General features: G+C 35.3%; 1 protein-coding gene across 1 annotated transcript in view; it reads left to right on the top strand.

Annotated features, from left to right (window-relative positions):
• Window positions 1-17,476, top strand: part of DIAPH3 (diaphanous related formin 3) — a 577,679-nt gene that overhangs the window by 315,761 nt on the left and 244,442 nt on the right. The window contains exon 21 of the mRNA XM_057532925.1: window positions 3,106-3,345. Within this exon, the coding sequence (XP_057388908.1) occupies window positions 3,106-3,345 (240 nt within the window). The remainder of the gene's footprint in view (window positions 1-3,105; window positions 3,346-17,476) is intronic.

Genomic DNA, 17,476 nt, shown 5'->3' on the forward strand with positions numbered 1-17,476 from the left:
CTCATACAAATCTAGGTTATATTTTTCTAGGAAAATTAATTACTTTGTACTGGCTACATATGGTTAGCTTGTCAGCAGGAAAGCTTTAACATACTTCGGCATAGTTTAATGTAGGCATTTAAGTAGTCTTTTTTCTCTTTGCGCATGAAGTAGTACATTAATATATGTTAAAATTAATATATTTTGCAATACTAATGTTTTGCATGGGGTACTGGAGAATTCTTCTCTTGTTTATTGCAAAATACCAAATACCTGATTTCATAATCATGAATGAGGGCATAGGCTGAAAGCAGAGATGCCGTGGGCCCATCATACACCTTCTGAATGGCCATAACTGTATGTGCTCATGTGAGTCCTCCCTTATATGTCTTAGTATTCTAAAGGATAAATTAAATTAAATTTAAATTAAACAGAGCATAGTACAGCATTGGTCCGGTATAATATAAATATGTACAAATATTACATTTGTAATATTTAAGTAAGGGTACAAATTCCAGGTAAGTGAGTCCATTTGGGAGCATTTTAAAACAAATGAAATGACTTTATTAGAAGTAATCGCTGGGCTTCCCTGGTGGCGCAGTGGTTGAGAATCTGCCTGCCAATGCAGGGGACACGGGTTTGAGCACTGGTCTGGGAAGATCCCACATGCCACGGAGCAACTGGGCCCGTGAGCCACAATTACTGAGCCTGCGCGTCTGGAGCCTGTGCTCTGCAACGAGAGGCCGCGATGGTGAGAGGCCCGCGCACTGCGATGAAGAGTGGTCCCCACTTGCCGCAACTAGCGAAAGCCCTCGCACAGAAACTAAGACTCAACACAGTCATAAATAAATAAATAAATAAATAAAAGAACGTGAATTTCTTTAAAAAAAAAAAAAAGAAGTAATCACTGCTTAGCTCTACTTTGTGTGCTAGACATACAATGTCCAAACAATGATTCATGCCCAATAAGAATTGGTATTCTAATAAGGTCTCACTTTGTCTTTCATAAATTTTTATATTACTAAAATTCATTTTATAAAACCATTATTAGTAATGTTTCTTTGTACTTCAAAAAATGTCATTTTTGAGCTTACAGTTTCTTTACTCTCTTCTAGGAGAAAAATTTTTATTTTCTCTAGATGGGATTTTGAAGGCGTTTCTTGAATTCAAGGAATTTTAAGACATTCCTTAGAATACTTTGTAGAGGAGACTTCTTACTAATTATATTAGTTGAGCTTTTAGAATCTTGGTTGCATACACATAAGCATTTAACACATCAAGTTGCTGGGGAGAATGCTATATGTAAATTAGATATATTATTTGCTGAGAAACTATTTAGTGACTGTAAGAACTTGGTTCCTCTGAAGATATTCTCTCAGAGGTATCTACTGAGAGCTCTTTATTGCCCCAATTTTGTTAGATGAGTACACTGGGTTATGTTGTTAAGTCATTAACGCAGTGTCTGTAGTATCCTATCGGAATCTAATAAGTTCAGGCTTTTGTATGGTACATTTTATTTTAAATAACAATCGTAATATTATGAGCAGATAGTTTTAAACAGAAATCCTATAAGCTTCATGTGGCATTGTTTTTTAGCTTTTCAGGGTCAGTGATTAACAGAACTATTCCCTATTTTGATCCTATCATGTTCTGTCACTTTTTTTTCCTGACCTTGCCTCAAAGTGCTTTTGATGTTTATAATCGTTGTTGAAGTTCACCTGTTTTACCACTGCTGCCCCATCAATCTGTTTTTGTTTTTGTTTTAACATCTTTATTGGAGTATAATTGCTTTACAATGGTGTGTTAGTTTCTGCTTTATAACAAAGTGAATCAGTTATACATATACATATGTTCCCATATCTCTTCCCTCTTGCGTCTCCCTCCCTCCCTCCCACCCCTCTAGGTGGTCACAAAGCACAGAGCTGATCTCCCTGTACTATGTGGCTGCTTCCCACTAGCTCTATTTTACGTTTGGTAGTGTATATATGTCCATGCCACTCTCTCACTTTGTCACAGCTTACCCTTCCCCCTCCCCATATCCTCAAGTCCATTCTGTAGTAGGTCTGTGTCTTTATTCCCGTCTTACCCCTAGGTTCTTCATGACCTTTTTTTTTTTTTTTTTTTTTCTTTCTTAGATTCCATATATATGTGTTAGCATATGGTATTTGTTTTTCTCTCAAATTCCTAACATGTTTGGTCAAGGAATCCACATGTAACTTAAATGTGGTATGTCTCCAGCCTTCAGGCTCTTCCGCCTCACATGTGTTGCTAGCACATGGTTCGGGGGTAAATCTAAGGCAAGAACTTGCTGACCCTCTAGCCCTTTTTTTCTTTCAACATTTTCAACCCCCTATATACCCAGTAAGGAAACGCAGAGTCCCAAATGGGGCTAACCTGGCACGTGGCAGACCTGTGGCTTTGCACCGCTTCTGTCTCCTGCTCTGCCCATGTTTTCTAACTCTGACTCTGCTAATTTAGCATGTGTCAGGAGTCATTCTGCTGTCCTGTGTTTCTGAAGAAAGTCAATTTAGCACAAATTGGGACCTATTTACTCTCCTTCAATCTAACACATACTGTTAGTCAGCAGGGCTCCTGTGGACAGCAATTGCCACTTGAAGAAACAAACCCTCTTTAGACCTTTCTGAATATGTTTTAAACATGACCCAGCATATTTCAGTATTGAACAAAAATTAAAGCAGTGCTATGAATGCTTTGTAATTTGTTGCCTCTGTATCCTGTTACCTTTTAAAAATTCAGTTGTTTAAAAAAAAAGATATATGTACTTTATTACTTAAACTTTGCCATTTAAGTAAAGCTCTCTTTTCATCAAACATCTAAATTTTTTTTTTAAACATGGATTTAATTAATTAATTAATTTATTTATTTTTGGCTGTGTTGGGTCTTCGCTTCTGAGCATCTAAATTTTTAATGTTTTCTTTGAGTGATGACTCAGGATTCCTCACAAAAACATGCAGGGCTTTTCTCTCTTCCTGCTCTCAGTTTTAGGGGACATATTGCTTTTTCCGTACTGTCATACCAATAAATCATCCCAGATTCCTTGCAGCCGCACAGTACTAAAGTATACCATGCATTTTAAAGGAAATCTGCTATTTTCTTTTCAATCAGATGAGCAATGTGAAGAGACTACGGCCACGGCTCAGTGCTATTCTCTTTAAGCTTCAGTTTGAAGAGCAGGTGAACAACATCAAACCTGACATCATGGCTGTCAGTGCTGCCTGCGAAGAGATGAAGAAGAGCAGGAGCTTTAGCAAGTTGCTGGAACTTGTGTTGCTGATGGGAAACTACATGAACGCTGGCTCCCGGAATGCGCAAACCTTCGGATTTAACCTTAGCTCCCTCTGTAAAGTGAGTTTGTTTTTTCAGAACATATAATCTGCCTGAACACTTATTCTTAAATGTCAGCCCTGATGACATTACTTATTTTTTATTTTGATGTGCTCATTGTCAAGAACTTAAACTGAACCACCAACCCCAAACCCAGAGTGAACTGAGCTCAACTCAGCCTCTGAACTAAATCCAAATGCTAATTTTCTCTGATCTGCAAATTCAACTGAAGAATTTTGTTTAACAGCAAAATTATGTTGTAAACCTGTGCTTTCTCAAACTGATGAAATGGAACATCAAAATATTATTTAAACCTAATATTCATTCAGTATAAATACCTGCATATGACAGTATATATATTGAGCATTGCTTGGAATTGCCACTAAAATCTTTACCTTTAACTATTTAAATATTTCTTTGCATTTTTCTTTTTTGAAAGCTGACTAAATAGAGAGAAAAGTGAGACTGCTTTATATAAAGGGAAAATCATTATATTAGGAATAGACATAACTCGGATGTCATTAATTATTTTGAAATGCTTCTATCTAAATATAATTTTAGAGGAGATGAAAATTGAGTAAGCTTAGAGATTTTTTTTCTTCCAGGTTGTTCCATAGTTTAAATTTTCTTACAGCATATGTATTCAATGTTGTATATAACAGCGCTCTGTCTTAAGAAGTGGGCCATAGTAATAGTGCTTTATTGATCAGCTTACAACAAATTCTTCTCAGTTACACATCACAAGAAAAGCTTTCTCTTGTTCTTGACCTCGTAACATCTACACTCCCTGATTAAGGAATTTGATTATTGCTATTACCAGCTAGATTGGAAGGTGAGAAACAAGTTCAGCTTTAGCTATGGGTTTACTGAATAGTTGATCTCTTCATGCTTTCATGGCTTTTCTTACACAATTTCCCTGGCTTATGCTTTCTGTTGGTATCGGTGACTTGTGAGCTTTTCCCCTCTCCCATCTCCATCTTTTTATTTTCCTCTCCTTGTTTTCTTAGCCTGCTGTGTTCAGTTAAGATTCCTAGCAAGTATTATGATGTGATTCATAATACATGTATTAAAGACTGCACATTTATAGAGTGCTTACCTACCCCTGTGCCAAATGCTTGACCTGATCATTTCATTTAATGTATGTGATTAATATTTACCTGGGATAATGGGACTCATATTTTTCACATGTAAGCCATTAATTATGCTTAGATATTTTAATGGAGCTCTATACTAAAGTTATGGCAGCAGAGTTAAGAGAGAGTGGCTAGCTTGGCTAAGGAAGGGCAGTTTCACACTCAGAGAGGATCAGGAATTTGAGCTGGATCTGGAAGGATGAGTGGATGTTCCCTGAGAGGAAAGGGCATTCTAAGCAATGTCAACAGTTCACATTAAGGGTTATATCATGGCACAGTTGGAGCCTGGATGGGAGAGGAGTGGAGAAAATGGAAATGTGATAGTAAATGGCTCTAGATGGTGAAGAGCTTCAAATGTCACACCGTATATTGAAGGTTTTATGTTACTTCTGTAAGTCAAGTGATATTATCATCTGTCTTCCAGGAAGATAATTCTAACAGCAGTATGGAAGAAGGGTAAGCTGCACTTCCCAGTACTGTCACCATTAGCCATACATATTTAAATTTAAATCAATTACTATTTAAATAAAATTAAAAATTTAATTCCTCACACTTACCATGTTTCAAGTGAGTCAGTGTCCATACATGCTGGCAGCAAATATGGCACATTTCCATCATTGCTGGAAGTTCTATTGGACAGTGCTGGGTTGGGGGTGGGGGGTAGAGTGGGGAGAGAATCGGTGATTGGCTGACCTGTGTCATGTGACCTGGGAGAATGCCAGAGGAAATGGAGCTGAGAAGATAGATGGGAATGGTGAAGGAAAAAGGGAGGGGTCAAAGATAACTCCTTGCTACTGACATGTTTGAAGTAGTTGCTCAAAAGAGAAATGAGTTCAGGCTGATTTTGGTGTGTCCTTCTCCTAGCTTACCTCAGTGTCTTAGAAGGCATCTGACTGAAGCTGCCTTACTGAAATGTTTTACCAAATATTTGAGTGTCCACTACGAAACTGTCACTGTGCTTTGAGATGTTAGAGGTCTGAGCTAAGGTAGTGGTAAAGGGGTAGAAGGGGAAAGGTGATGGAGGGAAGTGTACACATTTAAGGAACATCTAGTTATTGTCAGGGCATGGTGATTATGAACTTGGAGGCTGAAGGATAAGGAGGCAAGTAAGACTGCCAGGTTCAGGCTTTCTCTGAGAAGGGAAGCAAAGGAAGAAAAACAGGATGAGGAACGAGGTGGGGGGAGAAGTTAATTCCACACGTACAGACCTACTGGAGTTTGTTTCATAGTGCCAAGTGTCTGTTCCTCTTTAGATTTTGCATCTCAGAACTGCAGCCAACTCACAGGAAGTTGACCACATGCCCTCCCTTATTTCTTCCTTGAAAGAGAAGTGTAGACAAGAGATTAGGCCTGATTAATGAGGTGGAATTCCCTAATACAGTACTTGGTACATAGTAAATACTGAACAAATAGCTGTTGAATGGATAACAGTGCAGTAGACACAATGCAGTACCTACAGTGTTGAGTAGAGACAGTGTTATTACGTAGCTGAAAATAGAAATCCTCTCATGTTGATATACAGTCACTGATGCATAGTGATTTAAAACCTCTTACAAATACAATGCATGCTGCTACTATTTTACTATAGTCATGCTACAAACCAGTTAATCTGTCTCCAGGTAATAGAGTTGACTGTATTTTCAGTCAACGATACTGGCTATTTTGATCATCCCTATAAGGAACCTTATGTTGTACAAGAAACAAAATAAATACTACAACTTCATATTTTTTATTAGCCTACATGTCAAGTTGAAAGCATATATTGAACAAGATGATATCTCATCATGTTTGTCATCAGAAGTAGCAGCTTGATCGTTGACAATTGTGATTTTCACACTGAGTGTAAAGCATTTGGTTTGATGATAAGCCCCCACACAGGGAATTCCATATTTATTTGACAGTAGAAAGACAGGGTAATATTTTAATCTGTTCGAACATGCTGGGTAATTATATGACATTTACTATTCTATATCCAAAATCTTTACTTTTAAATGCCCTTTATAAATTTAGCTTAAGTATGAACAGTGTGTGAAAAATTCATATTAAATTGTTAACTTTGCGTTGTTTAGAAATAAATACATGAGTCATGAATCCTGTATGCATTGTAGTTTGGTTTTAGGGTTTATATTATATCTTTGTATACATTTGTAATTGAGATGACTAACTATAATAAATGAGTTCAGAGAGAAAAGATTTTACTTTCTTTTACTTAAAGATTCAATAGGGTCTATGATAAATAAATATAAAAGTAAAATATGAGATATAAAGTAACCATAGACTAGAATATATTAAGATATAAACATAAATTAAAGTAGACGTATAGGTTTGAGGCTTTCTGATGGAAAAAGTGAAGTGCAAAACATGGTCATGAAACTTTTCATGAGCTAAAAATTGTGGTTTCTCTTATTAGCCACAGCTGAACTTCACAAGAAATTTTACGTTTGTGTCATTATAAAGGGAAAATACAGTGTTGAGCAGTGTTCTTTTAAACAGCAAATGAAAAAATCCATTTCATGAGGTTCTTTCTTTTAGAACCATCTCCCCTTCTCTGCTCTTCCCCTCCCCTCCCCCGACAAATATGTACTCAGAGCCTGTTATGGGGTAACACTCCAAGAGAACCCTCATAGTAAGATACATATGTACTTTTCAGTTACAGTAATGCTATCCCTAGTTTAAGCAAAATGGTGTTAAGTATTCAACACCTTGCTTTCTGGAGGCTTGACTTTTTAAAAGGATAAACCTCAGACTATATAGAAGAATGGACAGACTGCTTGTCATTCATAAAATCCTCCAAAGATATTACTAAACTTTAGATAAATTTGGATAATAAGCAGTTTGAGATTATATTCTTTTTTCAGGACCTGCTATTGGTTAATTCGTAACCTTAGAAATACAAGCAGCAAATAGTAGGTGCTTGCCTGACCAAAATGCCCACCTAGAAAAATTTGTATGTCATTAGTGTTGAAATTAGTAATTGTGGTGAATCTGAGCGTAGAGCCAGGTAGATCAGCATTCTAGCAAAAAATGAGTTGACTCAACCATCAAAGTTCAACACCATATTAAATATATGAGATGATTTTAACTTGTTATTTAAAAAGCAGATGTTATTAATCCATGCACAATGACTATAACATGTGTTTGATAATGTTTACTAATGTCTACTGAAATGTTTGATTCCTGAATAACAAATCATCTCAATCAATACAACTGGATGATGAAGCTGTAAATTGTAGCTCTTTGTTCTATGTAACTAAATAAAGTGACTACCTGTATTGGGATAGTAAATATAAATTTTGAAAGAGTTTACCAATTGTAATAACTTATTTCTATCAGTTTATGCTGTTATTTGGAGGAAAATTGCAGAAAAATTCACTATTGATTTCCTCTATAAATTTATCCATATCATTACTTTGTAGGAAATTTTCTGTTATCAATAGAATATGCAATTAGTTCCTCTCAAAGGTGAAATTATCAAAGGATACATAGTAATGGGGCTGTTGGTGTTGGGAGTTAGGTGATAAAAGGCAGTGGTGGCAGGTCAGATTGATTTTTGTCTAAGTTATCTTTTCTAGTGCATGAAATTCTTATCTGGTCTGTATATTTCTTTCATGAGCACAGGCTAACCAAAAGTAGAATAACTTCACCAAAGCTGTGATGGGGAAGATTTTTTAGAAAAAATGTTTAGTTTCCTCATTCTTTAATGCTGTCACCAACTCAAGTGAGTGATTTCTTAAAGTTGTGAACAGCTCTCCTTGTGGGACATCGATTCTCAACCCACAGTGCCCTTTAAAAAATACTGATGCATCAGCCTCACGTCAGATCAATTACTTCAGCATGTATGCATGTGGATCCTGATTAGTGGCATTTTTAAAAAGCTCCCCCAGGTGATTTTAATGCACAGACTGGACTGAAAATCACTTTGTCTGTCTTCTGCCCTGCTTACTTATCCCAGAATGAAAAACCCCCAATTGGTGGCCTGGAACCAACCAACCAACAAACACACAAAAGCAAAACCTAACCAACACAAGAACAAAATCAGAAATGAAACAACTCTACTTCCTCACTTAAGGATGAGAGGTGAAAATATTTCCAAAACTGCTACTTTTCTTTCATGCCACGCTGGACATTATTCTGAAAGGGAAGAAAGGGAGTGAAAGGAGTATGAATCTCAGGCACATGGTGGAACTGAAATAAGTTGATGGTCAGTGTTCTGAGTTATTTTGCAGGACTTGACCTTGGAAAGTAGAGTTTCAGTGATTATGAAAAGCAGGAGGCAAATCCCTCTGCCTGTCACAGACAGTTTCTATTTCATAAGCCTGTCACAGTCACGTGGGTTGCCACTGTGAATCTTTGTGAAATTTTGATTCTTGTATATCACCTTTTCCTTTACTCCATGAAGTTATTTTTAAGAAAGACCTCTCCCAAACAAATCCATTGTTCCATCTACATTTAGTGTTTTATAAGGATTTTAGAGGGCTTTTTATTCTTTATCAGATTGGAAAACCACCCTAGTAAGTTTTGGCACCCTTCGAAAATAAAGCAGTTTTTGGCCAAAGACTTACAGATAACAAATGCCATTCTTGTTTTACATCCAGCCAATTAAATCACTGAAAAATACTGACTTCCAAAGCAATGTGAAACTATTTAGAGTCCTTAACCCTCTTTGACTCATTCGTTAACACATTTAGTCTATAGCATTTTCCAGGAATTATTTAATTAGCTTTACTAAGTAGTGTTTTTGGTAAATTTATTCACATTACCTTTGTTTTTTCAGTTACTATGAAACCTTGTAAATTAGAATTATTCCTTTAATCAAATTATAAAAGATAAGTGGCTTTGCTCATGAAGAGCAAATGCACTGCTTATGTGTTGTCGTCTCACCACTCTCAAAACCAGCATTGCTAATCTGTCAAGCTTCCTTTCCCTGAAGCAGACAGCCTCAGCATCCTCCTTAACACCATGCTTAGAGATAGCTACTACCCATCAGAGGTAGTAATGAATCTTACCAGCCATCTTTGGTTCAATCTAGTCTCCTGTTTTTATACATTTTATAAATGAAAATAAAAAATTAAACAAGATACCCCATTCCTGATACTCTAGGAAGCTTTCTTTTATCAAAGGTCTGGATCAGAGACAAAACATGCAACACTATTATCTGTATAGTAATACTTAGCGAATAGTATTTGTGAACATATGTGCTTAGGTATCAGGGAAGAGTCTGATGATGAAATGAGTGCACACCAAAACCAGACAAAAACATTACAAGAAAGGGAACTTATAGACCAATATCTCTTATGAACATAGATGCAAAAATCCTCAACAAAATATTATAAATCAAAGCCAACAATATGTAAAAAGAATTAGATACCATGACCAAGAGGGATATATTCCAGGTATGGAAGGCTGGTTTAACATTTGAAAATCAATTAATGTAATTTATCAAATCAACAGGCTCTAAAGGAGAAAAACCATTTGATCATATCAATATATGCAGAAAAGACAGCTAATCAACTACAATACCCATTCATGACAAAAACTTTCAACAAACTAGAAATACAGGGGAATTTCCTTAAGTTGATAAAGAACGTCTATAAAAACTACAGAGAGCATCATACTTAATGATAAGAAACTAAATATTTTTCCCCTAAGATCAGGAACAAGGAAACATGTCCCTTCTCACCATTTCTATTCAGCATTGTACTGGAGGTCCTGGCTTAATGCAACAAGACAAGAAAAGGACATAAAAGTATACAGATTGGGAAGGAATAAATAAAATTGTCTTTGCTCATAGGTAAAATGATTGCCTATGTAGAAAATCCCCCAAAATTGACCAAAAAAAAAAAAAAAAAAAGGGAAGAAAGAAAAACTCTTTCTGGAACTAATAAGCAATTAGAACAGTTTCTGGAAATGAGATTGGCATTAAAATGTTGACTACTTTTTTAATATCAGCAATGAAAAATTAGAATTTGAAATTAAAAATGGAATATCATTTACTTTAGCACCAAAAATTTTCTACAATATTTGTATGAGGGAGATGACAAAACTTTGATGAAAGAAATAAAAAAAGATCTGATATAGAAATAGATATCCCATGTTCATGGAAAGGAATATTCAATATTGTTAAGTTATCAGTTCTCCCCAGCTTGATCCATATAGTCAATGAAATTCCAATCAAAATCTCAGCAAGTAATGTTGTGGGTATTGACAGATTGATTCTAAATTTTTTATGGATATGTGAAAGACTCAGTCATTACAACACTGAAGAAGGAGGAAGAAGAGGAGGAGGAAAGGGAAGGACTGACTTCAAGAATTACTATAAAATTACAGTAATCAAAACTGTGGTATTTGGGGCAAAAAGATAGTCAGTGGAACAGAATAGAGAGCCCAGAAATAGACCCACACAGGTATAGTCAACTGATCCTGGACAAAGCAGCAAAGGTAATTCAATGGAAAAGAATAGTTTTTTAAAGAAATGATGCTGGAAAAACTGGACATTTATAAGTTAGCCACTGTTTGAATTTAAAAACTTCTGCTCTGTGAAGTGAAAAGACAGTCCATAGAGTGGGATAAAATCTTTGCAAAACACCTATCTGACAAAAGACTTGTATCCAAAATATACAAAGAACTCTAAAACTCAACAATAAGAAAACAACCCAATTTTTTAAAAAAGGCCTGAACGGACATCTTACTGAAGATTTACAAATGGCAAATAACTGTATGAAAATATACTCAACATCATATGTCGTGAGGGAATTGCAAATTAAAAAAACAACGAGACACCAATACACATCTATTAGAATGGCTAAAATCCAAATCACTGACAGCACCAAATGCTGCTGAGGATGTGGTACAACAGGAACTCTCATTCACTGATGGAAGGAATGCAAGATAGTACAGCACCTTTAGAAAACTGGCAGTTACAAAGCTAAATGTAGATTTAATATAGGATTCAGTAATCACATTCTTGTTTACCCCAAGGAGTAAAAAACCTGCATACAAATGTTTATAGCAGTTTTATTCGTGGTTGCCAAAATTTGGAAGCAACTCGAGAAGTCCTTCAATAGCTGAATGGATAAAACCCACTGATATAGTCATACATATAGTCATACAATAGACCAGCGATGGGGAACGACAGGGGGTGGCAGATGAAGCTTCCCTTGCTTGCCTCCCCGCTGCTCACCTCCTGCTGTGTGGCCAGGTTCCTAACAGGCCGCGGTCCCATACTGGTCTGTGGCCTGAGCGTTGGGGACCCCTGCAATAGACTATTAAATCAGTCATAAAAAGAAAGAATCTCTTAAGCCAAGAAAAGACATGGAGAAATGCATAATACTAAGTGAAAGAAGTCAATCTGAAAAACCTCCATACTCTGATTCCAACTATATGACATTCTGGAAAGGACAAAATTATAGAGATAGATAGTAAAAAAATCAGTGGTTTCTGGAGGTTTTGGGGGAGGGGGAAGAAGGAAGAGATGAATAGGTGGAGGACAGGGGATTTTTCAGGATGCTGAAACTATTTCCTATGACTCAGTAATGGTAGATACGTGACATTATGCATTTGGCAAAACCCATACAACTTTAGAACACAGAGTGAACCCAAAAGTAAACTGAGGTTAATAATTAATAGTTAATAATAATGTATCAATATCATCAATATCGGTACATAAATTTTAACAAATGTAACACATTAATGCAAAATGTTACTGATAGGGGAATTTGTGTATGTAAAGGAGAGAGTATATGGGAATGTCTTTTCTGCTCAATTTGTCTTAAAGCTGAAACTGCTCTAAAACATAAAGTCTGTTAATTAAAAAAATTAAGTATAAAAACCATTTAATTTAAAATTAATGTATTTGATCCATTTATATTAACTAAAGAACACTGAGCTATTTTAGATCTCTTGTGGAATAAGGGAATAGTGTAAATAAATAGAACATTGAACAATATAATAATGCAATAAGATAAAATTTTACTAAAATGCAAAAATGCTTTTCATGCTGAAGTGCTCACTAAAATCCAAGAGAAATATGTTTAAAATATAATTCAGAGATAGTGTGTCTATGGAGATATAGCAGAAATCAGTTTAATTATAGAAGTTGACATTATTTAAAGCATTTTCTTCCATATTTAATGTTTCAACTCTCATCATTTTAAAATGAAAACTAAGCAATAAATATGTTTTTAATATGTGAATGCTATAAATTTATCTAATATCTATTTTACCTAATATTAGTTTATCGCTACCTATCTTTAAAATCACTATGGAAGTTTTATTATAGGTATTAATAGTTATGGCAGTGACATAGATGATGCAAAGCATATTGTTTATGTTAAGATTTTAAATTTCCATTCATTTTGGAGGGATACACAGTATTTTTGAAAAATTTAATCAGCACAGTGATTGTTTTTTAAAAATGTATTTATCATATCAGGAAACAGTTCATTCTATAATTGTAGTTGGTTTCACTAGTGAATTTGAACCTACGCATTGACTTTTTGAGCTTCATATCTGAGCAATTATGATATATTCTTTGGCAGTTCATATTCACACATCCATTTTCATGTGGGTACATGTAACTTACATTTAGAGATGTTTCAAACATATACAAAGCACTTTATTCTGCAAATGATTTAAGATGGAATATGATGTTAGTAAATATACTTGGTTGGGTCTGTTAAAGATGAAACTTTACAGTTTCATTCAACCATATTTTTATCATATTTTGTGAACACTGATCTATTAGCAGTATGGAAAGACTTTGCATTTGAGGTAAGATTCAGGTAGCATTTTATTAATTTTATAGATAAAACAATAGAAAGAATGCCATGCTTTTAGAACTAGAAGTGACTCAGGGTAGGGGTATAGAGGCTTTCCAGGCTAGAATTAGCAGGTTATAGGGCTTCAGTTATTTAAATTGCATTAATGAACACTATTTTACTGTCTTACTACTATTTTTATCCACTGTGTTTTTGAGAATTTTGTTTCTTTTGATGCATAATAATCTATATTAAATAAAGATTTTGTAGAGGAACTGCATTTTTATAGAGGTTAAGAGCTTTGGATTCACACAGAAGTGGGTTCAAATAAATCTTGGCTCTACTGGATAGTAGCTATGTGATCTGGGGTATGCTACATGATGTTTCACATCTCTTTTGCCCTCTTAATAGTGAGTGTAATACCAGTTCCTTCCTCATAGGGATGGTGTGTGTTTCAGGCACTTAACAGGTATTGTATTATTTGGCCAATCTCTGTCTCCTAGTAAGTGCCACACAAATAAGAGTGGCTGCTGTTGTCCTCAGCATTCATACTGTTTACAAGGTAGGGTCTTCTAGAATGTTCATGGAGCCATTACAGACCCTCATAATTTTGTCATTTTTCTGGTGTTCAGCAATGTCTACAACATCCAAAGAGTCACTGCTGTCTGGATAACGTAATTGAAGTATAGGAACATGATAATGGGGAACAGCTACAAATTTGACAATATACTTAAGATAAAGTTTTATTATTCAGAGTGTAAGGGGTTGTAGTTCTTTGGATTCTGAAAATCACCAGGACGATACTTAGTTTTTATTTTAGGAACTTTCTTTCTTGTGGCTAAAACAATGGAATTTTCTTTAAGTGTCATCCAAATTCATGCTGAATAGCTTAAAAATATTCCCAAACCTTGCATTGTAGCTACAAAGGAGTTCTATCCAGACTGACAACTAGGCCATGATTTATTACAGGATCTGCTTTTGACATTATTTTGTCTGGAATGAACAGAGCGGTTGAAGAAACTCCATCCATCTTTTTGTTTATTTGACATCTATGCCACATTAAGTGTTCCTTAAAGAAACAATATATAAACAAGAAATTCTCCTTAACAGTGACGATTACTCATCAGTAAGATAAATCTCTTGACAGTGATACCAAAGGAATCCTGTCAAGCAATGTCGGTGAAAATTTAAATAAAGCTTATTTTTTAAACTTAAGAATAAATTTTTAAACCAGATATTTTAGCTTCATTTTCTTTCCAAGAGTTAGCACTACAGAGTATGCTCAAGTTGTTTTTTCTCTTCAACAAAATTAGCACCATCTCTCAAGCTTTCCTTGTTCTAGCTCAATCGCTGATTATGTATGATATGAATAATTAGTAGAAATAGAGTGTGCCCTTTTTGTTGTTAATGTTTATCAAAAGGTGAAAAAATATTGAGCAAGTAAACGAAGACTGTGATAAATATATTTTGCTGTGTTTTCATATATTTTCATGTGCTTTCTGGGAGGATTTTTTTGTTTGTTGGTTGGTTTTTGTTTTGGGTTTTTTTTTTTTTTTTTTTAAGTGATTTGGGGGAGGGAAGGAAGGAAGGAAGGGAATAGTGTAATTGAGGCAGGAAGAATACCTTCCCGGCACTGTGCAGTTTTTCCTGAGAACGTTAGGAACTGAATGAGGAATCTCTGTCCTGGAATTTAGAGCAACTAGTAGTTTATGAGTAACCATGCATTGTCAACAAATGGTCACTCTCTGTGTTTCTTAACTCCTTATCTTTTATTAGGTATATTTTCAGATTTATTTATTTGGGAATTTGAGTGTTTTTTTTTTAAGTCTCCTGGTTGTTAAATATAGATTCTGGAGGGATGGGAGACTTCTACTTCTATTTATTATTCAGTGAGTATATTTTAAATATTAGGCTGTGACCAGTATGTGAATTGCTAACCAGCTGATGTTTTCAATAGTACAGCCAGGATAGCAACCTCCTCCATAAGTTAGTGTTTAGCTTTATGATTGTCTCTAAATATTTGAATCTGTGTTTGACTTGCATCCTTAACATTTATTAAATTGGTAGATGCTATAGCCTATAGTATGTTCCAGAATTCTAATTCTGAATTCTTATTGCTCATGAATAAAGATCAAGATTGATCCAGTTGCTTATTGTTGGATCATAGAGATTTCTTGATATATTAATCCTAGCAATTGCTGGCCATTTAGCTATATCACAAATAGCCCTGGAAAGCTCTTTCCAGGTGCTTGTCTTAATCAACATTCCACACAGGACATGTGTCTAGTTTCACATGAACGGAGCATGATAAGAAAGGTGTAAACTGGTGACAGTCAGGAACTGGGAGTCCACCAAAGGAACAGTATTCTCCAGTCATTGCTATAAAGAGGGAGGTGGGGAAACAGAAGAGTTAACCATTAGAGTGCTTTAAAAAAAAAATAGCAAAATTAAAATCAAAGGACAGTTTTTATACTGACTCTTGGTTGTACCAGGGAAAACTATTATATTTGTGAAAGTTTGCTACTTTTACCCTAGCCTTATCCATTAAAGATGATAGTATGAATGAAATTGTAGAGTTGAAAGGAAACTTTTATAAATCGGATTAACGTTCTCAGTGTATGTGAAAGCTGAAACAGAAGGATTTTAACTGACCCAAGCATGCAAAAATAACTTCTGAACTGAGATTATAACTAGGTTTCTTCATTTTTATTCTAGTGTTTTTTAAAAATAGATTTTGCAATGTCTACTAACACAAGTCCACTGTAAAGTATATTTAATATTTTTGGAGTGGAAAGTGAATTTAGAGTTTCCTTTTCCTGTCCAGTTCCATATTCTCACTTTATTTATGTGAATCTGAGGTCCAGTAACTTGCCCAAGGCGACGTAGCTAGTTAAAGGCCAGTTTTAGTGTTATGTTTTAGCAGGTCGTTCACACGTTAGTGGCAATCAGTCTAGCTAGTGATCAGAGTCAGTTTTTGAGGAATAATTTTTCAGAACACTCAGATGAATGTTGTGATTTATGTTCCTTTTAAGAGGCATCAAATAATGGACTCTGTTCATATCAGTCAGTTTTTAAAAAGTGCCAGGAACCATTGCTACTGAATGGTTTGCATGCTGAATAGGCCAATGCAGCGTTTGAACCTGTTATAAGAGTAATCATGTGAAAGCCTGGCTGTCTGTAGTAGGGTAGCTCTGTGTTTCCAGGGGCAAGACAGTTTGTGCATTAATAAGTCATGTGTGTTAATATTTGTGATGGCACAGAATATCTCCTTCTGCCACAATCAGATAGTAGCTTTCATTTGATATTTTTCTGATAGTGATATAATATTTAGTGACATAGAATTTGAAAAAAATGCATATGGATATATATGTGTATGTGTGTGTATACACTTATTTTAAGGTAGGAAATTGTTGGAAAGGAAGCAATAGGGTTGTGCACAGTTAAGTATACCAAGAATTTCCAACTCTAAATTAAATCCTGGTGTGAAAAGAGTGATTTTTTTCTCCCCTTATATGTGTATCTGATCTGGATGATTACTCATTTGTAGGGAACACTATCAGATTATGTATTTGCCGTGTGTTCACACCCAACACCCCCTACCCCCATCACTCACAAAACCTAAGCTGACCTCTATATGTACCTAGGTTGTAGCCTAGCCCTTTCTCCCTTCTGATTCATTCCTTGGCCTTTTCAGATTAGGATTGATCCATCCTGGTCTTCTCTTCAAGCCTCTGTTCTCCTTTCTTTTATTCTGTGTACTTATTTGTGTTTATTTGGTCAACTTTTTAGCTTTGGAGGCTAAGAGCTCACAAACCGGTACTCCTAGAATAGTTCACTCCTCTAAGTTCTCACTATGTATTCTCTACAGTTTATCACCCTCAAGGGATGGAAAATTGGTTCTTGGGGAGCAAAAATATCTTTCCTATCTTACTGTTTTTATGTGTAAAGCACAGATGTACATGCAGTACATAAACAGATATACAGTATATGTATCATTTTAAAATTTCATAGGTGCAAATGATTTGGAAAAATATGCCTAAAAAATGTTAACCAACAATAACGAAAAAAAGGTTGACAGCACTGTTCTACACCTATATGTATCTATATCCTTTCCCAACGTCTCCACTTAGATGTTACGCAAAAACGTCAAGTTCACTTGCCCCAAACTGAAACAATTCTTTTTTCTCCACCCCACCCAAATCTTTTTCTCATTCTTTCTGTCCAGTTTCAATAGATGTCATCATGTGGGTTTCCATGCCCTCC

The sequence above is a fragment of the Balaenoptera acutorostrata genome, chromosome 18, assembly GCF_949987535.1.
Source record: "Balaenoptera acutorostrata chromosome 18, mBalAcu1.1, whole genome shotgun sequence".
Classification (NCBI taxonomy): domain Eukaryota; kingdom Metazoa; phylum Chordata; class Mammalia; order Artiodactyla; family Balaenopteridae; genus Balaenoptera; species Balaenoptera acutorostrata.